The 25075-nt window shown below is 39.9% G+C and overlaps 6 protein-coding genes and 1 pseudogene across 9 annotated transcripts; 2 read left to right on the top strand and 5 right to left on the bottom strand.

The window, feature by feature from the left end:
* Positions 1–385: 385 nt before the first annotated feature.
* Positions 386–1538, bottom strand: LOC131319883 (small ribosomal subunit protein eS6y-like; annotated as a pseudogene).
* A 152-nt stretch (positions 1539–1690) lies between these two features.
* On the bottom strand, positions 1691–4137 carry LOC131319882 (beta-galactosidase 8-like). Of its 3 annotated transcripts, none has more exons than XM_058350315.1 (5): positions 3857–4137; positions 3643–3770; positions 2540–3520; positions 2093–2295; positions 1691–2007 (listed from the first exon to the last, which is right to left on the bottom strand). In XM_058350315.1, the coding sequence occupies exons 3-5, from the start codon at positions 2627–2629 to the stop codon at positions 1884–1886; spliced, it is 417 nt and encodes a 138-aa protein (XP_058206298.1). In that variant the 5' UTR covers positions 2630–3520; positions 3643–3770; positions 3857–4137; the 3' UTR covers positions 1691–1883. The 3 variants fall into 3 exon arrangements, with proteins under 3 accessions (XP_058206298.1, XP_058206297.1, XP_058206296.1); XM_058350314.1 differs by having other exon boundaries at positions 2540–2704; positions 3480–3770; XM_058350313.1 differs by lacking the exon at positions 3857–4137 and having other exon boundaries at positions 2540–3795.
* A 157-nt stretch (positions 4138–4294) lies between these two features.
* On the top strand, positions 4295–6743 carry LOC131319885 (RPM1 interacting protein 13-like). Of its 2 annotated transcripts, none has more exons than XM_058350317.1 (3): positions 4295–4691; positions 5817–5903; positions 6228–6743. In XM_058350317.1, the coding sequence occupies exons 1-3, from the start codon at positions 4437–4439 to the stop codon at positions 6387–6389; spliced, it is 504 nt and encodes a 167-aa protein (XP_058206300.1). In that variant the 5' UTR covers positions 4295–4436; the 3' UTR covers positions 6390–6743. The 2 variants fall into 2 exon arrangements, with proteins under 2 accessions (XP_058206300.1, XP_058206301.1); XM_058350318.1 differs by having other exon boundaries at positions 4327–4691; positions 6280–6404.
* A 1339-nt stretch (positions 6744–8082) lies between these two features.
* Positions 8083–10897, top strand: LOC131319884 (nascent polypeptide-associated complex subunit alpha-like protein 2). The gene is made up of 4 exons (XM_058350316.1): positions 8083–8270; positions 8358–8460; positions 10026–10144; positions 10231–10897. Exons 1-4 carry the CDS (start codon positions 8223–8225, stop codon positions 10576–10578), a joined length of 618 nt encoding a protein of 205 aa, XP_058206299.1. The 5' UTR covers positions 8083–8222; the 3' UTR covers positions 10579–10897.
* A 1224-nt stretch (positions 10898–12121) lies between these two features.
* Positions 12122–13898, bottom strand: LOC131319887 (peroxidase 5-like). Its single transcript, XM_058350319.1, has 4 exons — positions 13666–13898; positions 13149–13340; positions 12891–13056; positions 12122–12688 (listed from the first exon to the last, which is right to left on the bottom strand). The coding sequence occupies exons 1-4, from the start codon at positions 13879–13881 to the stop codon at positions 12279–12281; spliced, it is 984 nt and encodes a 327-aa protein (XP_058206302.1). The 5' UTR covers positions 13882–13898; the 3' UTR covers positions 12122–12278.
* A 4024-nt stretch (positions 13899–17922) lies between these two features.
* On the bottom strand, positions 17923–19818 carry LOC131319888 (peroxidase 5-like). The gene is made up of 4 exons (XM_058350320.1): positions 19521–19818; positions 19052–19243; positions 18793–18958; positions 17923–18532 (listed from the first exon to the last, which is right to left on the bottom strand). Exons 1-4 carry the CDS (start codon positions 19737–19739, stop codon positions 18123–18125), a joined length of 987 nt encoding a protein of 328 aa, XP_058206303.1. The 5' UTR covers positions 19740–19818; the 3' UTR covers positions 17923–18122.
* Positions 19819–23416: 3598 nt separating this feature from the next.
* On the bottom strand, positions 23417–25054 carry LOC131319889 (peroxidase 5-like). The gene is made up of 4 exons (XM_058350321.1): positions 24816–25054; positions 24476–24667; positions 24204–24366; positions 23417–24050 (listed from the first exon to the last, which is right to left on the bottom strand). Exons 1-4 carry the CDS (start codon positions 25017–25019, stop codon positions 23632–23634), a joined length of 978 nt encoding a protein of 325 aa, XP_058206304.1. The 5' UTR covers positions 25020–25054; the 3' UTR covers positions 23417–23631.
* Positions 25055–25075: the final 21 nt, after the last annotated feature.

Below are 25075 nucleotides of genomic sequence, written 5' to 3' on the forward strand. Positions count from 1 at the left end.
TTTTTCTTTCTTGTTCGGTGTTGCAGGAGGGAGAGCAAGTGGTTGGTGCAAACTAACACAAACATCTGTAACTCGCGACTGATTTGCTGGCTTTGGAGTGCCAACTTCAAGAATGGCAGATAGCACATCTGTGAAATGAATGAGTAATGTTTTAGCAGCAATTAAGGTAGTGTAAGTCACGCAAGGAGTGAAGTTATACTTAATAGATCTTTGTGTCAAGCCATCGACTTTAATTCCTTCAACTGGTGTACGACCACTGATAGTGAGCTGACATTTTTGTTCTAGAAAGCAGAATTGTTTTGGTGTCGTGGTGACAGCAGCGTTGCTTATCAGAAAAACAGGTGGGGCCTTAACAGCATCAGCCCCTCTTTCCATACACGCCAAAATAGAAAATAATCTAGCCCACGACACATGTTAATCCCTCTGGTCTAAAACCCCAGTAAAGGTCCATTTGCAAAATATAGGTAAAAACAACAAAACATCACAACACCACAATTTCGTCCTTGAAAATACAAAAAAAACGAACTCTATTGCCAACTGAATCACTTTGAACTTCTAACATTATAAAAAACATTAAAACCTACCAGCTTTGTTTGTGAACGTCCAGCGGTACATGTTCACGTACTTTCGAACATCGTCTTCCTTGGAGAGGTTGAAGAGTTACAGATTTTTGATGTCCTGTTAGGACCCCTCAACCTTGGTTTGTTAGTGTCAGTCGGGCTGAGAAGTTTGCTCTCACCTTTCTTCACAATAACCAAGTTGAGAACAGAAAGGTCTGGGCTCACAATGCACCCACGAACAGACTTCCTCCACCTCTCTCCGGTGCGCCTTCCATGTCCATGAAAGCATGGAGCCCCTATCCAATTAAAATTAAGATGTTCCAGATCAGCATCCTGTAGCAAATGCAAAATATCCTTCGAAAAAGATCACAGTGCACCAAAACAACTGTGATGAGCTTGAAGATTCACCCAAGAGAATATTAATCCCACCTCTTTGGAGCAAGAGATGGGGCCGACCTGTTAACACTCCCTGTTTCATGGGGAATCCTTGCTTGTCACATCCTCCCATAATCTTGAAAACATAGCCCCTAAACTCCTACTAAACCAAAGAAAAGGCCTTGAGGTAATTATTAAAACTCAGAGTAGAATTCACAGACAGATGTAGGAGTGCAAGTGCATAACTCTCCAAGAGCATCTCTGCTAACCTCTTGTGAGAGCCTCTTGTCATAAAAAGCTCGGCTATGCATTTAAAAGAAAAGAGAAAATAAAAGGCCAATCACTTTTGCATTCTTACAAGGAAAGAACATTTATTAAACTCATAAACTCCAGTACCATACAGGAATATTAACTGTTCAACTTTTTGTACTCCAAAAGGAAGGTTATACGCTCATATTCCATAAATAAGGAAATGTTTACAAAAAAACTAAAAAGTATGTCAAGCAATTAGCGGTTGTTTCATTTCTTCTAGCTCACATTTTCTTGATTGAAAATTTAATATAAACCCATGAAAACCTAAAAACATCAATTGGGTTGGGGAATGCTCAGATTCTATGAGTGTATAGAAAAGTCTTCCATTTCATTATCTTATTCTCCTTTTCTTTTCTTCCATAGAATCCGTCACAAATTAATGATCCACACACAAGCGTTACTCAAAAGCACTAAATTCCCATTGCAACTATGGCACATAATGATTAATCGAGATAAAATGCCAATACATTAGTATCTTTTGCAGGTAGTGAATTGCATTTGATGTGATATGTATCCATGACTAACAGATTAGAAGGAAGAAAGAGCGCATCGACCTCCAAAAGAGGTACGAACAACAAATAAACAAACATATGAAGAAAAAATCACTTCCCAAGAAATACATGTACTTGCAATCTTTTAGTTCACATCACCTGCAAGTTTCCCATTAATATAAGCATGAAGGGCAAGGCCAAGAGATTCCACATGAAGAACAGTTTGAGATCCATCTTTAAGAAAAGGCTCATCAACTTGAACGTTAGTGCTGCAAAAGTATCCAAGAAGCATTATTGAAAAAGCAAACATACCACAGCCAAACCTTCAGATCACAACTAAGATCGTACTGTTACCTTAACAAATACCATAGATAGTCACTTTTGTCAGCTGTAATGTTTATTTGCTCTAATAACCTTGGTTTCATGACTGCATTGCTACTTAAGACACCAATTGGTTCGTTAAACCAACTCCAGCCAGATATAAATCCTCCTGAAGCATCAACTGCATTGCTCGAAGATTGACGCACAAATTTTGGAATTGTAGTTAGAGAATTAATCTGTCATGGAAAAATATCAAAAGTGGCTTGCATTGATATTGGAAAAAAGAGTTCTTCATATTTTGGGGCCCCACCTTCATGAGACACAATAACATCCAAATTGAGGTGATCTCAGATGAAATCGAGAAAAAATACTTAATTGACTGCTTCAGAAGGTATGAAGGAGCCCCACTCGCAAAATGTAATTGTAACAGAGTTCTTGTGCGGTAAGTATAAGCCCTAAATCAAAGAAGACAAGGCTAACCTTTGCGGTGTTAAGCACTACATTTTTGCAGTCAGGTAAGATGGTCACAAACCATGGGGGTAACTGATAAGAATTGTCATTGAAATTCATAGTTGCATCTGATTGGGTACCAATATTGGCCAGAAAAGCAGCACACAATCCCGAGCCAGTTTTATATACACTTGCCTGAAATAGGACACATATGTTTTAAGACAAGCAATACTCCACCATAATTCATAAGCTATAAAGCAGGAATTGAAAAAAGAACATTTGGTGACAAAACACGGACATGTTGCGGTAAGTGAAGAAATAAATAGTCTAACTAATCTTAGAGAAGCTGAGCAATGTATGAAAACAGTGCATTTAAGGTAAAAAATTTCATGTACTCCTAAAGTCACTCTCAAAGAATTTTTTCACTTTTTCTCATAGCAAAAATTAGAAAAAGTAGGTAGAGATTTAGGCTAAACTGTTTGTGTTGCGGGCGCAAGTCGAATTTTGACTAAATCTGTAAAAATTTGATCACATAATATGTGGGTAGAATTTGGCAAATTCTGTCCAAAAAAAAAAGAAAGTACACACGCATCGCAAGTCCAGCCACACTGACGTAACCAATAAAAGGAAGCTAGCACACCGTAACTTTCCTCAAACACAAAAACAACCACCCAAAAAGATATGCTCATGACTCAAATAATTAACCCATAACCACCGAAACCTTTGATTGTTCACCAATAAATCGGAGGAAACACCATTTGGTAAGTGCAATGGTGAAACGAAAAAACCCTCGAATCACAATGAAGAAAATAAATTGAAAAAATCACAAAAATCAAGCCAAACCTTAGAAGAACATGCAGGAGCCGTCGATCTAAGCAAAGAACAACGCAACGAAACGAAGCAAACCGAAACGCACTACACGTCCATAAATCGACACAGAAAAGAGAAATGCAAGAAACAAGAACCGTACCAGACAGAACGACCAACAACCGCTAATTTCACCACCGAAACCTTTGATTGTTCACCAATAAACCGCAAGAAACACCATTTGGCAACTGCAATGGTGAAACGAAAAAACCCCCAAATCACAGTGAAAAAAATAAATTGAAAAAATCACAAAAATCAAGCCAAACCTTAGAAGCACATGCAGGAGCCGTCGATCTAAGCACTGTCTCCTCACCGTCCGTCGCCTAGGCTTCTCCTTCTTCCGTCCAACACTGTCTCCTCTCTCTCTCTCTCTCTCTCTCTCTCTCTCTCTTATCTGCTCCAAACCAGACGAAGGAAAGATAAAGGCAAAAGCGGAAATACGTAAAATATTTCAGGAATTACACCGTGAATAGCACTCACCGTGAATCGCAGTAGCAGGAAATTACGGAGGAGGCGAGAGAAATCATGGAGGAGGTGGGAGAGCGAGATCTCTCTCTCTCAGTCTCTCTATGTGTGTGTGTGCGCGTGTATATGTGTTTTCCTCGAATCAGCTGAAGAGAAGCAAGGGGGGAGAGCGAGACGTGGCGTGATGTAGTTCATGCTTTCCAGATGGGCTGAAAAGACCGAATTACCCAGATGGCTAAGTCTGCACTGTTTACAATTGAGGGGTACAATTAGAAAAATCAAGCCAAAATTGGCATCCCCAATCCGGTTCTTATTATTTAGGAGGATGGAAAAGACGGCAGGCCAGGATGTTTTGCTCTGGCACCACGTCAGCGGGCACCCCAAAATTTCTCCTGATTACTAGAACTCGTATAAAGCACAATTTTTTTCATGGGTTACTTGAGTCTGGACTTTTGACCGTGTCCGCTCCACTTCCACGTACAATTGGAAACTCTGGCGCTCCTTTCTCTAGGTTCCGAAAATCGAATCGATTTCCTCTATTTACACTTTACAGAGAGAGAGAGAGAGAGAGAGAGAGAGAGAGAGAGAGCATGACATGGGAATGGGGAAGAATGAGGCGAAAGGGGAGATACTGATCGAGGTACCGGGGTCGCCGGATAACCAGGGGTCCCCAGTGAGAGCCGTACTGTGTCTGAAAGATAAGGTAAACATGAGAGAGATTGAAGAGAGAGAAGACTGCTTCCTCCTTGATTTCGACCCCGACGACTCCGCTGTTGACCTCTCCAAGCTTTACCACCAGTCTGATAAATCTGATGCCCATGACGTCTCTGTCGTCGCTGTAGTCGGCCACGTATATCTTATCCCCCATTCTCCCGCATTAACTTGTTCGGTTACTAGGTAGTTGGTTTGTCGATAACCTAATTGAAGCGTGCAGTTTTTCCATTTGCGAGGCGCTCACGCTGGGTCTGGAGAATTCAGTTCCAAATGATTCGTAATGGGTCAACATTAGTGACGATGATCTTCGTCACTGAGTTATTAGTTTAAGCAAATCCAGACACCAAGAGTCATTGAAATTTGTGCCTAATAGGGAGTATAATAATAATACACGCATAAAATGCAGAATTTAGTTCGAAAAGATTCGTAATGGGTCGACATTAGTGACGATTATCTTTGTCCCAAATTTCTGCTATATTACTACGACTTTGTGCTTCACCGCTTCAATGCCTTCGCATAACAGGAAGTACACTCAAAATGGCACATGCTTGTCAACAGGTACGACAAGCCACACTACATAAGCTCGAAAAAGGAAAATAGGCATGTCGCGACTTTTGCTAAAGCCAAGACCCAACATGGAAAAACATAGCTTTTTGACGGGTAGCATGGCAAAGCCATGGCTATGTACACCTGGCTAGGCAAGCCAAGGCACAACATGTGCTCATCACCGGCCTAGGCCATGACACAAGGAACATACTAAGCCAACTTGGGCATGCCAAGACTGGCTAGGCAAGGCACGACAAGACGTGTGCTTGTCACCAGGCAAAGCAAGGCATGGCACGGCACGACTCTATCGAGCAAAAACTAGATTTCCTTGGCCGTTTGCTTTCAATTGTTCGTGCTTTCACGTCTGTGGGTAATGCTCGAAAAAAAGACCTAAAATGGCATGGCAAGCGGATTGCTCGTCACTGGGTTAGGCAAAGCATGGCACAACTCTATTGAGCAAAAGCTAGATTTCCTCGACTGTTTGCCTTCAATTGCTCTTGCTTTCACGTCCAATGCTCGAAAAAAAGACCGAAAACGGCATGCTATTTTAACCGGTATTCCCTTGGCTCGCTTTGAATCTTGGTTCGCCGCCTTGTACCTTCTCTAAATGGATGCTTCTTACTGGCACAAGCACTCATCTAAGGCAATATTTGTAATTCTTAATATTTTTGGGTTTTGTGTAACTAAATGGATGTACATGGCTTTGATGGTATAGGTGGCATGCAGAGATTATCCACATTCAAGACATCTCTGCTTGAAGTACCCCTTTGGGAAGACGCCTCACGAAACCCACTGTGAACTGGTAATTTTAGTACAGAAGATTTCTGTCTCAATAGCAACACTACCAAGCCTTTCAAAACTAGTGCAATAATCTTTCCAAAATGAAGCTTGCTCTTTTTACTCACTTCTGTTTGCTCTGTACAGGGAACTCAATTTTTTTTAAGACGACAAGCAATTAATGTATACCTGCGAAAAAATTTGACTAGATTTGCAACATCATCCCTCTTTCTCTACTTTTAAAACTGTTTTTGGTTATTTATGAGTGTTAGTTTATGAAAATCTGCATGTTTTTTCTTAGAATTTTCTAAAAAAGCAAACATTTTGATTTTGTGGGTGTAAATTGCAGTGCTACTGCTTTGTTTGTGATACTGCTGCGCCTTGCGATCAATGGTCAACAGGAGTTCATAATGGGCATTGCCATGCCATTGACGATAGGGACTGGAAGTATATGAGGCGGCTGATGAGAAACAAAAATGCTACTTACACCTCCTCTTCTTCTTCAGAATAAATTACGGCATGGCAATGTTGCTTGACCCCTTTGAAAAATAGAGCCTATACTACTACGTTGAGAATGAGAGGCCTCGCCTGACGCAGGAAAAGAAAAACCGAAGTGCCAAGGTAACTAACAGAAGAACACTTAAATCTACCATTAAACACCTGGTAATGCCGAGCCTCACTTCACAAAACGTGTGCCAACGAAACTCACAAATCCTCTCCACCATGGCTGAAATTGACGAAGGCCTGACTGACATCAGGGCTGGTTACTGCCTTTAACTTCAATTCAATGGGGATATTCAATTTCGGGCACTGGTTTACCAACGAAAACAATCGGTTTGTATGTAAATGGAATCCTGTCTTCTACGTAAGTATCTCCTTTGCTCTTTGGGTTTCTATTGGGAGAGAGTACTCATTTCCCTTCATTCTTCACTTTTTATTTTCCTGCCTCACGTGTGGCCTCTCATTATCAAGTGGTGGGCTCAATTTTTCAATGGTGTCATGCCACATAGGCTATTGGTAATTTATGTGGTAAGAAAAGAGGGGTCAGCATTGACTATTTGATGTACAACTCGGGTCTCATTTCAATGCTGCCATACTGGTGGTATTACTACATTTTGTTTTGCCGGGTTTAGTAGTACAGCTTGTGAGCTTTCCCATTGGACGACACTTAAATTTCGGTTTTACTACATTTTGAAGTTTTAGAAAGATAGCATAAGATCAAATAATGAAACGTGTGAAACTGTTTCTTATCTCTTGGAGGATAGCTTGTCATTAATTGGAAGATTTACTTATATATTGTAATGTGTATTTGGCTTCTCTAATATGGCTTAGACACAGAACTTTCAAAAGTATAAAAACATGTTGGCTAAGTTTAGGCAACTGACGCAACACAAAACTTGTTTTGTTTTCCTTCCCTTATTTTCGGCGTGTTCATTAAGTGAAGAAATTTTTTTACCCTAGTAGAAATATGGAGTAGCATCACAACCATGACGCGAACACTTTGGTCTTGACGGCGAAAAGTTAAAACCACTGCTTATGGTTTTTTGTTTGTTTGTTGTTGTGTGTCGAACCAGCTCCTCTCCGGTCCCAAAAGGGAATTAGACCACACTGTCACAGTCTTTTATGATTTCTTTTTAGGCTCACTCTGATGATCCGAATCGTTCATAGTTAGAACTCGTCGAGAACAAAAAAATCCAAGTAGCAAACCTAATGACAATATATTGATAATTACATGATAATGTATTCATATTGAAAAAACAAGTTTTGATCCAGTGTGCGCATTTATTTATTTCAAGATAAATAATTTTCAAAATTACATCCACGATATTCCATCAACGTATCTTTGGGTTACCAATATTCTAGACGAACTCTAAAGAGAAAAGGGAAAATAATGGCCAGTGACGTGTTTTGATAATTAATACCCGTCAAGGACATTTTCAGCATTAACAATTGTTCTTAGCATGTCCTTGGTGGATATTAATTATCAAAACACGTCCTGGGCCTTCATTTTCCCGAGAAAATGGTAACGTCCGCCCAAGGCCCCAAGTGACCACAAGAAAGGCCACAATTGTAGGATTATGGAGACTGGAGAGGATCCATGCATAGGAGGAGCCCAAAAACGAGCGGGGGCCGGGCCGCACAAAGTGAAGTTTAATTCGGCCCATGATAACTGAAACCCTAGCCCTACCACAAAAAACCCTCTCTGTGCAACGCAATCCTTCCGCTAAAAACTTTATCCACTGCGCACCGCGACACTCAACACAAACGTAGTAACAGAGACAAGGACCCTCTCTCTCTCTCTCTCTCTCTCTCTCCGTGGATCTTTAGATACCTTCTATCAGCGATGCCAGGAGCCGTCATCGAAGAAATTGAAGCCCAGAAGAAGCTTCAGGTATCGCTCTTTCTATCGCTAGCGCGTAGTCTGTTCAGTATGTATGTATTTATTACCCATATGTGAATAATACTTTTCAATTCACAGGAGGATGCGCCGGTGATCGAGGACGTGAAAGAAGAAGACGACCACGACGATGACGCTGACGACTCCGACGACGACGACGATGACAAGGAAGACGGCGGTCAAGGTTTGGATATAGTCTCCCCTTTTTCTTTCCCTTTCTCAACTGTTTAGTCATCGACGTGTATGTGGATTTGCATTTGTTCATGTACTGTTGCTTCAAACTGTTTAAGAACTGGTCTATCTAGCCCGACTTTTTGTCACTTGGAAAGTCAAAGATTGATTTTTTTTTTTCGTGGAAATCGGGGTTTGGAGGTGAATGAACGATTGAATATCGTAGTAGAAAGGGTAGGACATGGACTTTATGAACCCAGCTTTTTGTCACTGTGAAAGTTAAAGATTGCTTTTTTGGGTGGAAATCTGGTTTTGGAGGCGAATAAACGAATGAATATCATAGTAGAAGGGTAAGACATGGGACTTTATGAAAATTCCAATGAACCTTATTGGAACAATTGGAGGATGGTTAATGCCCTTTGGATAACAAATTGATAGGGAATGGGACGAGTTTCTTGTATTTGATACAGGAGGATATGTATTTGTTGTAACATGTGTCTGTTATAACTTATAGGGTTTATCTTTTAGGACATATTATTAGGTTAGCTTTATCTTTGTCCTGCATCACAAAGACACAAACTCTACAAAGCTCGGTGTACACCATGCGTTGGTGGATATTGGAGCAGTTATCCTATCTAATTAGCAGTTATAACATGTGTCTGTTATAACTTATAGGGTTTATCTTTTAGGACATATTATTAGGTTAGCTTTATCTTTGTCCTGCTTCACAAAGACACAAACTCTACAAAGCTCAGTGTATACCATGCGTTGGTGGATATTGGAGCAGTTATCCTATCTAATTAGTAGCTCAACCAATCAAACATGTCCATGTGCTAAATTAATTTCACTGACAAACACTAGGTGGGAGGGAGAAAGAGTCCACTTGACATGATTCACTTAAATGCAGGTTTTAGGCTGTTGTTCTAGTCTAGTGAATCTAGTGTTATTTGATTTTGTGCTAGGTAAGTGTACTTGGGATTACGGAACACTTCATCCTTCAAACATTTTCAAGCATGGATTCTTTATACGACTCACTTGATGCAAATTTTTTTTCCTTTTCTGATTGCCATATTTTTCTTTTCTGAATGAAGACTGATGTGCTGCTATGCTTTTTGCATAGTGTATATACCATTGCAAGTGAATTTTCATCTTAGGGATTTGCATGATGGAGTGACTTGTGTTTTCTAAAAATAACTCGCATTGATGTTGTCCAAAGCTAACTGCAGATTAGGTGTTATAGAAGCTGTCAATTACAGTGTCAAATGCCATATAAATTTCCTAGTATGCACCATACTGTCCAAAATCTTGTTTTCCTCATCAATGTGTGTGCATTTAGAGTGTCATGGATAATATGTCAAGGTTTTGCCTTCTTTGTCATTTATGTCAACTCTGGAGATGATTGCAGCTGTTTTTAATATTATAGATTTCGAGTTGATCTTGTTATGTTCGGCCATTCTGTCTTGGATCTAGAACTGCTTCCAACATCTACATTATATGGAGTTTGTCAATATGTTCTTTTGGCTATGATGCCTATTTGTTTGCTGTCTATAGTAATATATTGATTGAAATGAGGTGCAGGTGCAAATGAGAGTTCAAAGCAGAGTAGAAGTGAAAAGAAGAGCCGCAAGGCAATGCTGAAGCTAGGCATGAAACCTGTTACTGGTGTTAGCAGGGTTACCATTAAGAGAACCAAAAATGTAAGTCACTGCCTTCATATGAAGAGGTTGATTCGTGTTAATGATGGAATGGCGTTTGACCACTAACCAATTACTATGTGTTTCAGGTATTATTTTTCATCTCGAAACCTGATGTCTTCAAAAGCCCGAATTCTGAGACCTATGTCATATTTGGAGAAGCAAAGATTGAGGACTTGAGCTCTCAGCTGCAGACACAGGCTGCCCAGCAGTTCAGGATGCCAGACATGTCTGCGATGGCGAAGTCTGATATTTCTGCTGTTACTGGTGGAGCACCTGCAGATGAAGAAGAGGAAGAGGTTGATGAAACTGGGGTGGAGCCTCGGGACATTGATTTGGTGATGACTCAAGCTGGCGTGTCCAAGAGCAAAGCTGTCAAGGCTTTGAAGACTCACAACGGAGACATTGTCAGCGCTATCATGGAGCTCACAACTTAGGTCGGCAGGCAATATGGTTGGTGCTCTATGAAGATGGTTTCCTGAATTGGTGATGACTGTTGAGTGGAAATGTTTTTAGGAAAATTTGATGGTGTCATTTTCGTAGAATTTTATATTGTTGCACCGGCTACTAGCAAGGTACATTTTTCTTTTTTACTTTGTTGGGCTTTGAACCGTGGTGGCAAAGAATGCGTTATTTTAAGATGTCATACCAAATAGTTGTTGCCTGTTTGAACTCTTTTGTGGGAATTGCCATGCTTTATCATTCAATTTTCTCCATTTGTGTTAGTTGTATGTATGAAGGAGTTTCTTGCTCTTAGGATTTGGGTTTGGTCCTCCCTTGCAAAAAATGTATCATGAATATGGTGAAGGCTATAGGGTTGGCCAGACCATTTCATCTTTCAATCCCGATGATTATAAGAATTCTACTAATTTGACAGTTATAATGTGATGCCATGTGTCGTAAGCCATATTACTTATGTGTTGGTTGCTGTTGGAAACAAACTTCCATCAAAGATAGGCGTGATTCTGGCCAAACAGTATGTTTGTGTTTCAAATATAAGCTGCCTGTCTAGGTTTGTAATTCGATGGAGATTGATGTCTATTTTGTGCCTCTTTCTAGTTTCTACTCTTCGGGGGTGTTGAGATAAGGAGGCAGTTGGGCAGCCTGCAGTCATGCCATTTTCGGGCTTGTGCTGGGTTCATTTTGATGATCTAAACCAATCACTTTGTAGAGCTCATTGCTAACTTCAATCTTGTTCATTGAATATTGATTGATACCTTTTCGGAACACATTTTCCTTTAGAAAAATGGACTCGGACACTAGATCAAATGTTTTCCGTAATGTTATTGATCAATATCCAATGAACGAAAATTTCTTCATGACTTGAAGTTTACAATTAGCTGTGCAAAGTGATCGGTTTAGATTATTATAACAGACCTGGCACAAGTCCGAAAACGGGGCAACTTACAAGCAGCCTCATTGAGATAGTGTTATGGCGGTGGGAAATTCCTTCCTAATTAGGGTGTTTGTTCGATTGTGATTGAATCAATCTTGTGTAGGGTCTGGTGTCGGTAAGACAATATCCCGATAATACAGCTGATTATGCGGCCGTCATTTTCCTTAATTACGTAATTTATTGTTGTATAGGTAACTGATCTGATTTTATAATCCGAGTTGATAATGATTGAAACGCTCTTACTTGTTCCATTGACATTGTGGAGGGAGTCCAGCTCCCAATCCTGTAAATGGATTGGAGAGTACAATTTCATGCCGAAAAAAGTTTTTTTCTTAGCCAACTTCAATAATCAATGAGCGGGGTCGTTTTATTTTTCTGAACTCATCGGGAGCATCTACTATGTCAAAAATGAAGTTGATCACCTATCGTTTAATATGACGTCGGAACATAATTATATTGCTAAAAATGGTTGAAATGGATTTTTATATTTTTTCGTGGGTAAAGAAATTGGTTCTCTGATATCTCCAGGTAAGAAGTGTTGCAATCTTTTTTTTTTTTTTTTGCAAGAGTTCCAAAATCATACCAATTGATCGGGTGGAGGCATCTAATTTGTTGTTGTGTCCATATTATATGGTAATAATTTCATACCGAATGACAAAAAAAAAACAGGTGCTAAACATAGCCAGGATTAACACACGATGGATGAACAGTTTAGAATTTGATAAACCTTCCTCCGTCTCTTTAGTTGATCTTCCTGCAATCCGTTCGGATCTCTCCATCATCACCTGTTAAAACGTCGGTGTTACCCATCTTCACCATTGCATCCGCGAATTTGCTTTGCCAGAGGAATGTATTCATGGCGTATTGACTAACTTGGTTCACGGTTGCTGCATCTGTCAGGAGGGCCTGGTCCGAAGTGAACAAGCCTTGGTTAGCCTGAACGTCCATGTAGTAGCCGGTGTCCATGAGGGTTGGGCTGGAAGGGTCAATCGGAACCACCAAGTTAGGGTTGGTGTTGCCCTGAGGGCACTGCTGCCTCAGCCGGGCTGCATAAGAAGCATCCAGAGTTGGATCCTGTTCCATTGTTGTGTTGAAACCAAATAGTCTGGCGCTGAAGGAAGTGCAGTGAGACCGGCCGATGGTGTGCGCTCCTGTCAATGGAAGATAACCAGTTTAGAAAGGCGCTCCTTGCTCATAAGAATGTGGGATCATCTCCTCCCAATCCTTTATTCTAAGACAAGACGATATCGATTAGTATCTACGGTTGAATTTCTTTAAATGAGGAGCGAAATCCAACTATACATACAAAATAACGTCGTTTTGTAGATCTAACTCCGATTTCAAGTTTCTTACCAGAGAGTGTAACCATTTCCTCTTGTGTAAGTCCCTTGCCTGCAAATGATTGGGTGAGTTGGTTTAGGTTAAACGAAGGAGCAGCAAGATTGGCTGACGCCTCAGAAGCAAGCGAAACTCTGCCGTCTCTTCTTCCGGCAGGGACATCCCAACCTAGTCCTCTTGTCTGCAAAGCAAATAGCCAGTGCTATATATCAAAGGAAAATTTTCCTGGACAGGTGCAAGAGGATAATGAAAATATGTAGTTTTTTTTTTTACCATCACAGTACTGTCCCTTGCTGCAAAAGCTATGATATCTGCACAAGAGACTATTCCTTGGCAGACAGATTCCAGTCTAGCCTTTGCGTTATCGATGATTTCAAATCCTCGGAGGCTAGGGTTGTTGGGAGGAGCATCTTTCTCTGCCGTGTTTGAAGGTGTTGAGTCGATGAGAACGGATCCATCACAACCCTACAATCACCCAAATCGACACAGTTAATACTTCCACTTAAATGACAAAATACTCATTTTCAAATCAAAGCTCGATACAGTCTAGAAAATATTGTTTCTGAAGGCCAGAGATCCTCTATCAAAGAAGGAACTTTCCCGTCTTCCACTGTACTCCGAACAAGCCAATTGTCCCGCCGGGAGTACATTACCACACGAGGAGAAGAGAATCCCATTTCATTCGAAAGCTGAAACTTAATCAATGGACAAAGTAGGAGTACTCATTTTGATCTAAAACGGCCAAGAAAAAGCTAGCTTTTCTAGCCAACCCAAACACAGCCTTACTTACCCTAACAAAACAGTCATGAAAGTGCATTCTAACGAGGCCAGCAGCTAATCCACTATCCCTCATGAACCCTTTTCTAACCTCATCCCTTACAATAATCTCAGCTATGCTACATGAAGCGGAATAATAACCAACTTCGAGCTGAGCTTCTAACTGAGTAAATTGACATGACACCAAAAAGAAAGCTAAACAGACACAAGTAAGCTTCTTTGGGCTCATTGCTCTTTCTTACAAGTTTTCTTATGACTTGAAGGTTTATCACACATTACTATATAGCTATATATATATAGGCATTATTTCGCTTGTTTAACGGATCAATCATCCCGCCCTATTCGAGTATTATAATCGTCGAGTGCCATGTGGGAAGGCAACAAGCTGGAATATTGTCGTTTTTTCATAGTCATTGAGAAAGAAAGATCACAGTGTTCTTTCCCTGTGTAAAAGCAGAAGAAAGGGCAATTGGGTTGGACATGTTTGACTACGTTTACGTGCATATAGTTATTGTATTATCGGATACGCATAAAACAGAGGATTTAACTAGGAATTGGTATTAGAAAGTTGGGTTCAGAATCGAATTGTGTTGACTTGAGTGCATGAGAATACAAGGGTAGTGGTTAGAGATGAATAGATGATGTATTGTAAAGCATATATTTGCTTTTTTGGCATGATGAGTAGTGTGTGTGATTTAGTCTGAATTTGTGATTTCTGGGCAGGAGTTGGGGGAGGCATTTTGCTCTGCTTTCAGGGTCTCTGTTTAAGATGAGTATCTTTGACTATCAGAGGGAACACTTCTACTAATGAAATATTTAATTAAACCACTCACGGCGCAGTGGCAATTAGCTGACAATCAATTAATAGCCTTGAAAAGCATTTGGTCTGAGATTCGTCTCTCACCCTCGTGCTAGTTTGCTACTAATTCCTATATTGGATAAGTTCATGGGCTTCTTTACTAGTATTTGAGGGGTTCAAGCCGAATACGTAACCAAAGGTTGGCTACCAGAGGCCACGGCCACCCCCAATTTGACAAATCCTACAAGTACGTAAGATTTTTTTACATACAAGACTTGACATGTTGGCTCATAATATGTCATATATACAAAAGAATTTAGATAGGAGTTACAAACTTGAACCATTTTTTCACACGTTTTTTTCTCCTTTGGGGTAACAGGCCAACCACTCATCTCTCTTAGGAACACGAAAAGAAAAACTCACCAATAACCTCAATTTTTCTCTTTACGGGGTATTAATTTAACACTAAACTTTTTTTTTTATACTCCTTAACCTTAAATTTTTTAGATTTTTGTTATCACATTATAGCCCTTGCGTATATGAACTCTTAGTTCCGTATATGAAATCTTAGAGCGAATACTGGTGCTTATCTAACAATCAGGGGTATCAAAAAGTCTTTGGTTTGAGATTCAACTTCCTCCCACATGCTATTAGTTCTGGCGTTGGAAAACATACACACTTTCAACACTAAAAAATAAAAAATGGAGTGTGAATATCAATTCTCATATTTGAGGTTCTCGTTTTGCTGACCGAACCGGATAAGCATTTTGAGACGGAGCTGGTGGATTTTTGGTAGTGCTTGGAGGTTGATCAATCCAATTGCATGCCATTTATATATACAGACGGGGCATATTATACTGATATAATCAGATAACCAACTTGATTAAAAAAACTTATCAAACCCTAATCTTTAACAACTCGATCCTAATTTTATTAATGTTTTTTTTGTTTTGGCAAATGTGAGAAGTTGTATTCAACTATGAGGCGAAAGGTTACACATTAGAGAGGAACCCCATGGGGGCAAATGAGCGTCTACAAATCGGATAAACCATTAGAGAGGACAATCAGAGCACAGTATATACAACCCTATTTCAAACTCGCCTAGTGCCCTGTGGGCGTTTTGGTTTATCAAAAAAAAAAAAAAAACTCGCCTAGCGAGATCAAGTTCACAGAAAATAAAACTAATACCAAGCACATGACCAACAAACCACCGGACAAAATCCAGACATAAACTTGACTAAAATTCGGACAGAAACCGGACTAAATCCGGACAAAAAACAAAATAAAGCAAAAAAAAATACTCTCCCCTCCGTCATTGAGCAGCCCTTCTCTTGCCTAGCCCCCTACCGATCAAGCTTCTAAGTCGGCGACCCATGAAGTCATCGGCGACCACGCAACTGCAAACTCAGAAGCAGAGCAGCGGCGAACGACAAGCGGTTTTGGTGGAGAAGGGAAACCAAATCTGAAGACATGGATTGATCCCTTCCTTCTCACCGCCCATATTTGGGTATAAACCCAAGGGGGAAGGAGGGGAAGGAGAAGAGGAAGCGTGACGACTGTTTTAGTGTTAGAGAGAGGTGCTCCTGTTTTTTAGAGAGAGAATTGTTATGTGTATGTATGTTTTTTTTTATTAATGTTGAAACTTCAAAATGTCAACAAAGTTGAATGTAATTTTTTAATTGATAGTTAACTTTAAAAAGATACCACCTTTCAGAAAGATCAAGACCAATGTTAGAATAATTTTCTGGAGTAACAAATTAAGTAGGATTATTTGGACGGAAACGGTTTTCCTTTCCGTAAAAGTGGCAATCGTTTTCTGAACAAAATGAGGAATACTCGTCTTACTTGTGCTGCTTTGCTCACCGATTACTAGATATAGATATAGAGTAGTGTAAGTTCTTCCGATATTTGAAAAAAAAAAGAAAAGAAAGAAAAACGACAACATCGCACTTCCCCCCCTCCGCCGCAGTGCCTCCCCTCTGCCGCCTCCACTAGGTCCACTACGAACCACTATCACTTCTGTGGCATCGGCCATTCACAGGATTGCAACCCAAACACGAGTAAATGGTTTTTCTCCGGGGCCAATTTATATGGACCGGCTCTGACTTTAGATGAGGTGCCTGTTAGAAATTGAACTCCTCGTTCAACACAATGCCCTATGGATCTTGGAAACTAGGTCACAGGAATCGCAAGCAAATAGAAATAGTGCGTAACGAACAAAAAAAAAACGAACACAAGATATACATGGAAAATCTCAACGCGAGGAAAAATCATGGGAGCCAATGAAATCGAATCAAGAGAACAAGTTTTCTCGCAATCTCTCAGAGACCTGCGTTTTCTCGCCTCTTGCTGTTTTTCTCTAAAAACACTTTAACCTAATTACATACAAACTGCAGTGTAAAATAGTTTGGGTCTGATGTGGAAATTACACCCCAAGTCCTTGAAATATCATTTTCGCTGTAGTTCGGGGTGCGACACTGCCGGATTAAACCACTGCTGAAGGTTGTCTGCACCCGTAAGCTGAACCAGACATTTGAAAGTATCTTCTGCTAGAACAAATGAAGCCCTCAAAATGAGGAGAAGTATTACTAATCCGCAACCATTTGAACTACTAACATTCAACATGATTTCCCTCATACACCATCTTATTGTAATCCAGAAACTGACTTTTGTTAGAACAAAAATGTACAACAATTGAAGCCCTCAAAAGCCTGGCAGTAGCCAAAACTGTAAGCAGTAAAATTTATTGAGTTTATATAATTTTCTTAATTTTTTTTTTTTTTGGTATTTGCTTGGCTTCGAGCAAAATCTTATTATGAGTAGCACATGAAAGTAACAACATCTAGGCCTCACGGGTTGATCCTCTTACAGTTGGATCGGATCTCGCCTGCAGTCCCTATGAGCACCTGAATCTCACTCATCTTGATTATAGCCAGTACAAAAATTACGAAATACACCAAAATATTATGAAGTGGCACAATATGAACCATACAATAGATGCATATAGTATACACTTTTAAATGGCGTGTATTGTAGACTTTTCCTTCATAATTCGGTATGATTATGATTGAAACTCTCTTGCTTGTTTCAATGATAACATCATGGAGGGAGCCCAGCTCCTCTCTAATCCTTCAGTTGGATTGGAGATTACAATTTCATCCCCAAAAAGGTTTTTTCCTGGCCCTCTTCAATGATCAGGTATCGTTCATTTTTCATCAAGTGATATATATTGCTAAAAATGGTTGAAATGTGGTTTAATCTTGTGTTGCAATCTTATTTATTTGCAAGATAAATATGGTCCAAAATCATATCAAGTGATATCCAATGAACCTGATTTTTGATATGCTTGATGTTTCAACAAGCTAAACAAAAGAAAGATCTCAATCATTGAGTTGAGCCCAGAAAAACTCATTTTTTTGGGGGCTAAAATTGTACTCTCCAATCCATTTGAAGGATTGGAAAAGAGATGGGTTTGTGGAGGCAACTAATTTGTTGTGTCCATATTATTTGGTAATAATTCAATACCGAATTACAAATAACGGGTGCTACACTTTTACACTTGGTAGCACAATACAACAACAACAACAACAACAAATTTAAAAGCAAACATAGCCAGGATTAACACAAGATGGATGAACAGTTAAGACTTTGATAATCCTTCATCTGTCTCTTTAGTTGATCTTCCTGCAATTCCTTCGGATCTCTCCAGCACTGCCTGTTAAAACACTGGTTTTACCCATCTTCACCATTGCATTCGCAAATTTGCTTTGCCAGAGGTATACATTCATGGCGTTTTGATTAACTAGGTTCGTGGTTGCTGCATTTGTCAGGAGGGTCTGGTCCGAAGTGAATAAACCTCGGTTGGCCTGAACATCCCTGTAGTAGCCGGTGTCCATGAGGGTTGGGCTGGAAGGGTCCATTGGAACCACCAAGTTGGGGTTTGTGTTGCCCTGAGGGCACTGCTGCCTCAGCTGGGCTGCATAAGAAGCATCCAGAGTTGGATCCTGTCCCAGTGTTGTGTTGAAACCAAATAGTCTGGAGCTGAAGGAAGTGCAGTGAGACCGGCCGATGGTGTGCGCTCCTGTCAATGGAAGATGACCAGTTTATAAGGGTGCTCCTTGCTTATAAGTCGGTCCTCCAGCTTCTCTCATGTAGATGATTTGAATTGACCATTTTTAGTAGTTACTTTATGAAAATTTTGAATTATGTTGATCAAAACAATGTCGTTTAGTAACTACTGTTAAATAAATAGTGAAATCCACCTATACGTATGAAATAACGCCATCTAGAGTTGGAGGAAATTTGGAGGAGAGGACCTTACTCCGATTTCAAGTTTCTTACCAGAGAGTATGACCATTTCTTCTTGTGTAAGTCCCTTTCTTGCAAAGGATTGTGTGAGTTGGTTTAGGTTAAACGTAGGAGTGGGGAGATTAGCCGGAATGTCAGAAGCAAGCGAAACTCTGCCATCTTTTCTTCCGGCAGGGACATCCCAGCCAAGTCCTCTTGTCTACAAAGAAAATAGCCAGTTCTATGTATCAAGGCTATTTTGCCCGGACAAAGTGCAAGTGTTCAAAGAAGAAAATGTATTTTTTGTTTTTACCATCTCAGTACTATCCCTTGCTGCAAAAGCTATGATATCTGCACAAGAGACTATTCCTGAGCAGACAGATTCCAGTCTGGCCTTTGCATTATCGATGATTTCAAACCCTCGGAGGCTAGGGTTGTTGGCTGCAGCATCTTTCTCTGCCTTGTTTGAAGGTGTTGAGTCGATGAGAACCGATCCATCGCAACCCTGCAATCATCAAAATCGATGCAGTTAATACTTCCTCCTAAATGACTAAAAATACTCATTTCCAAATTAGAGCTCGATAGCTAGAGTCCAGAAAATATTGTGTTTGGGACAGAGAATTCCGTGTCATTCGAAAGCTTTTTAAAGTCAATCAATGAACAAAGCACACATTGGTTTGTTGTTCAAGACCAAGAGAAAAAAATATGAAGTGATATTATGGTACTAAAACAGCCAAGAAAAAGCTAGCTTTTCCAGCCAACCCAATCAAAGCCTTACTTACCCTAACAAAGCAATCATGAAAGTGCATTCTAACAAGGCCAGCAGCCAATCCACTATCCCTCATGAACCCTTTTCTAACCTCATCCTTCACAATACTCTCAGCCATGCTACATGAAGTGTCATAATAACCCACTTGAAGCTGAGCTTCTAACTGAATAAATTGACATGACACCAAAAAGAAAGCTAAACAGACACAAGAAGTAAGCTTCTTTGAACTCATTGCTCTTTCTCACAAGTTTCCTTATGACTTGAAGGTTTATCGCATTACTATACGGCTATATATAGCGTTTTTTCGCTCGATGAACGGATCAACCGTCCTGCCCTGTTCGGGTATTATAATCGTCGAGTGCCACGTGGGAAGGCCATAAGCTGGACCATTGTCGGTTTTTAGATAGTCATTAAAGAAAGATAACAGTGTAAAAGATAATTGGGCTGGACGTGTCTGACTAATTACATGCATATGGTTATTGTATTATCCGGTAGGCGAATAAGGGAGGATTTAATTAGCAATTTTGTATTGGAAAGTTGGAATTCAGAATCGAATCGTGTTGACTTGAGTGCATGAGAATACAAGGGTAGTGGTTAGAGATGATATGTATTATTGTAAAGCATAGATATATGTATTTGCTTTTTTGGCATGATGAGTGAGTGATTTTTCTGAATGTTGGAGTAGGTTTGTCTATCTGCCTTTTGCTTTTAGGGTCTTAATCATCCCAGTGCTCTGTTTAAGATGAGATCAATCTTTTACCATTAGAGGGAATGATGCTGCCGTGATTTTAAATCACGGTGTCGGTCCGTGTCGACCGATGCTCAAGTAAATAATGACATCGGAAGACCAAAATCCCATGACGTAATGACCGATACGATTTGTAACGGTTTTTATTTAGTCATGACTGCTGCTAATCAAATATTTAAGTAAACCACCCACGGCATCGTGGTGGTTATCTGACGATCAGTGGTATCAAGAAGCCTTTGGTTTGAGATTCAACTCTCCCCCGCATGCTATCAATTTCTACATGTGTTGGATGAGTTTATACGGGAATCATCTAGGCTTCCATTAAGCCCTCCTCTAGAAATGATGAAATTGATCCTTTGAATTCGGTGTTCACGCTAATGAATAACTTATGCACCATAATTTTTTGATTTTGTTCTTATTCAATTTTTTTTTGCATTTGATTGTTTTACGCCACTCTTGTATGTGATTTTGATTCCTTTCGACGAGAAGAATCAGAAAAATAAAAAATTATGACAATTACACAAATATTTTGGAAAATATCCAAGAAAAAGTCAAAAAACGGACTTTTGAGCTTTTCTTTGAATATTTCTCAAAATACTTGTGTAAAAGTCATAGTAATTTTTTTCTTTCCCGATTTTTCTTGTCGAGACTAACCAATATCATATAAAAGTTTGGCGCAAAACTAAAAAACGCAAAAAAATTTGAATAAAAACAAAACCAAAAAAATTGTGCTGCATAAGTTATTCATTAACATGAACACCCTCGTTGATACATTGGACCTGATACCGTTTTGTCAAATATAAAGTTGGATTATTTAACTTGCTAGCTAGTGTAGATAAGAATCGTTGGATTATTTAACTTGCTAGTTTGAATAATCTAGATCGCATAGCTTTAAAGATGCCAGAGGGAATCAATAGATCAGTTTCTGAGAAATTTCAGCAAGTTGCTTTTCCCTCAAGCAAATAATAGTGCACTCTCGGTTGGAAAAATGGTAGATTTGTTCGAATATTTTGGTGAGCCTAAATATGAACAAAATTTATTTTAAGAATTTTCTCATTATGGGAATTGAAAAAGCTAAGAGACGCGCGCACCGTCACCGAACACCTAAATTAGACCGGGGACCAGGACCCAGGATTCATGGACCCACGACCTATGATTCGAGGTATGTGGTTTAGTCTAGGTTGGTTGGGATTGATTGTGCTTTATTGGATTTGAACCATTCCCGTTTGGATGGTCTAGTTATAGAATCAGTTATGCATGACTGATTAATGCTGGGTTGAATATCCAGAATAAAACCCCAATTTGATTATCGAATCAATTGCTGAATTATTAGTTGTAGTAGATTTTTTTCAGAAATTGAATTCCTCGTATTCAATACCCCATATTGATTTGGCCCCTATTGATCGCATAGGCTCTCCCTATTGAATTCCGTAATGAATTCGAAAGCTCCTCCTTCACCTGTATAAAGGGAGCCTTTCTACCTGGTGTTTTGACACACCGAAAATCAAAGCTTCTTCTTCTACCATACTTCTTCCTTTCTAGAGAGAGTACAAACACAAGTTCGTTCGACAGACAGTCAAAGACGGTGGTGCTAGCTCTTGGGGCTGAGTGAGACTGAGTCAACCCTTAAGGGCACCGTGTAAAACACGGGCCTCGGTTTGCTTCTCAGTTCTTCTAAAGTTTATGTTTTTTAGTTCATATTGTGTAATTTTTGTTCTAGTTGTAAATTCCAGATACTAGTGAAATTGTTTATTATTTTTTCCACACTGTTTATGCAAGGTGTCTCGGGTGATCAACTAGCACACACCTCGAATAAAATCCTTACAGTCTTTTCCACAGTCCTTTTCACTCTTACACTTGAAGCGAGGCGATCCCAATAGTTACTAGCAAGGAAAATCGAACCTTAGACCTCCGTATCATGTACATTGCGTGTGATGGTATTTGGCATAACGAAAAAAATTAAGTCAATAGAAAATGCATGTTGTCCTTACCAATGGAAATATGATAGTAGTAGATTCTTGGTAGTGCTTGGAGGTTGATCAACCGGCCAATTGCATGCCATTTATGCATAGATATATGGGGCATATTACAGATAAAACAAGATAACCAACTTGATTAAATTTAAAGACATTTTGACTTGTCAAATTAATCCTAATCTTAACGACTCCTAAATTTATTTAGTCCAATCTTCAAGAATTTCAACAGAGTTGCATGTGATTTTTTCGTTGACTAGTTAGAAAAAGATACTCCACATATATACAACCTTGCAGAAAGATGAAGACCGATGTTGATTGAATAATTTTCTAAACAAGTAGTAGGATGGATTATTATGGAATTGCCGTTAAATTAAATGAGGAAGACGCGTCTTACTAGTGCAAAAACAACTACCGCCGCCACAGGAACATCCCCCACCTCCGCCACGGCGCCACCCCTCCTCCACCGCCGCCAGGTCCACTACCACGAACCGCTACCACTTCTGGCATCGGTCATTTTCAGGATATTGCAACCCAAACAGAGCAAAGAATTTTTCTTTGGGGAGCTTTACTCTGGTTTTAATTGGGCTTGCCGCAAGTAAATGGCGGGATTAGTCGAGGTGCGCATAATTAAGTTAACCTGAAGACCTGAGTTTTTAAAAAAAAGCCATGGTAAAGAATTTTCACGAAAAAAAAGACAAAAAAAATTCCGCAAGAAAAGTATCTTTTGCTAGAACAAGTGAAGCCTCAAAACGAGGAGAAAGGTTACTAATCCGCAACTATTTGAACCAACTAATAACATCTATTTATTTATCTATATTATAAAAATACCTAGGCATAAAAACGACACCAACCTCCACAACCATTAGATCATTTCTTATTAATTTTGTAGATATCGAATCATTTCTTTTTTAATAGAAAAGATACTCTTTTACCCTCATTTTTTAAGCAATGTATCTCTATGTAAATATTGTCTTTTATGATCAAATAGGGAAACATATATATCAAAATGGTATCTCTTTCCAAGGCTATCTCCTTGGTCTTTTGGTGTTGGTCCCTTTATAAAATCGCCTTTTTTTTCCAAAAAAAGAAAAGAAAAGGTAACTGATACTTTGTGGTGATTACAACTATCGCGCACGTACAATAATTGGGTAGAACGAACAATTTATTTAAGATGAGACTATGTTACATTCCAACGTGCCTTTAGACACGGACATCCACTAGTTCAACATAATTTCCCTCATGGACCATCTTATTGTAATACAGAAACCGACTAAAATACAACAATTGAAACCCTCAAAAGCCTGGCAGTAGCCATGATTTTCTTATTTTGTTTTGGTCTTTGCTAAGCTTCAAGCAAAACCTTATTATGAGTAGCACATGAAAGTAACAACATCTAGGCCTCACGGGTTGATCCTCCTACAGTTGGACCGGATCTCGCCCGCAGTCCCCGTGAGCACCTGAATCTCACTCATCTTGATCATAGCCGACACAAAGTCTTGCTGCCAAATCAGCCCATTTCCGGCATACAACGTTGCCTGGTCCGTGGTTTGTTGGCTGGTAGTGAGAGTCTGGTCTGAGGTGAACAGGCCGCGTTGGTGCAAGACATCTGCGAAATAGCTTGGGTCCATTAAAGCCGGGCTGAAGTTCATCTCAACCACGAGATTTGAATCCACATTTCCCCCCTGGCCTCGGGGACATTCCTGCTTTAGTTGGGCCGCGTAGAAGGGGTCTAAGGTTGGATCCCGGCTATTTGTTGCGCTGAAGTTGTATAACCTGTTGCTGAATGAAAAGCAATGGGAGCGCCCGATTGTATGTGCTCCTGCATCATAACATAAGGCCTCATTTGATTCGGGAATTAAAACAGACAGGACTAAGAGTCTTGGGATTAGTAATCCTGGACTATTAGCAGGCAAAATAGAAGTGACAATGGTTATCACATTGAGAAACAAAAACTGAAAACAAAAACGTTTACCAACAAGTGCAACCATTTCACGTTGAGTAAGCCCTTTCTTAAGAAAGGCGCGAGTGATTAGATCTAGGTCTCCGAAGGGAGGAGGTATGTCAACGGTCTCTGAAGCCCGCGAAATCCTTCCATCCCTCCTTCCCGCTGGAACATCCCAGTATAAACCTCCTGTCTGCACATATATAAAGCAACAAACAAATACAATCACCACAACATTACTCTGAAGTTAATAAACATATCCTCGGTGCAAAAACGAATTTACGAATATGGGCTTTCATTACAATGTGGACAGCATCTCTGGCTGCAAAAGCGAGTATATCAGCACAAGAGACCACCCCTTTGCACTCGGCCTCGAGCCTGGCCTTGGCATCATCTATGACTTCAAACCCTCGGAGAGTAATGCCGTTAGGGGGGCCATCCTTTTCTGCTAGATTGCCTGGGGTCGAGTCGATGCAAATAGATGCATCGCACCCCTGAAATTTAATCAAATGGTACAACCCATGTGACTTGATTAATTATAACAATTGGATTTTGCTGAATTAATTAGCTCAGCAACAAATTAATTAAGAGGAAATTAAGCAAAAAAAAGAGAGGAAGTTGTGGGTTGGTGCAACAATGTACCCTGACAAAACTGTCATGAAAATGCATTCTAACAAGACCAGGAGCAATTCCGTAATCTTTGTCAAAGGCCTTTTCCACCTCTTCTTTCACAATTAATTCAGCATCTTCGCATTTGTCTTTATAGAACCCCACTTGGAGGTTTTGTGCTCCTAGTAATTGGAAGCCCAGATTAAGTAGCAGGAATAGCACTATGTGTAGCACCATTCTCTCTCTCTCTCTCTCTCTCTCTCTCTCTCTCTCTCTCTCTCTCTCTCTCTCTC

This window comes from Rhododendron vialii, chromosome 3a (assembly GCF_030253575.1).
Source record: "Rhododendron vialii isolate Sample 1 chromosome 3a, ASM3025357v1".
Lineage (NCBI taxonomy): Eukaryota > Viridiplantae > Streptophyta > Magnoliopsida > Ericales > Ericaceae > Rhododendron > Rhododendron vialii.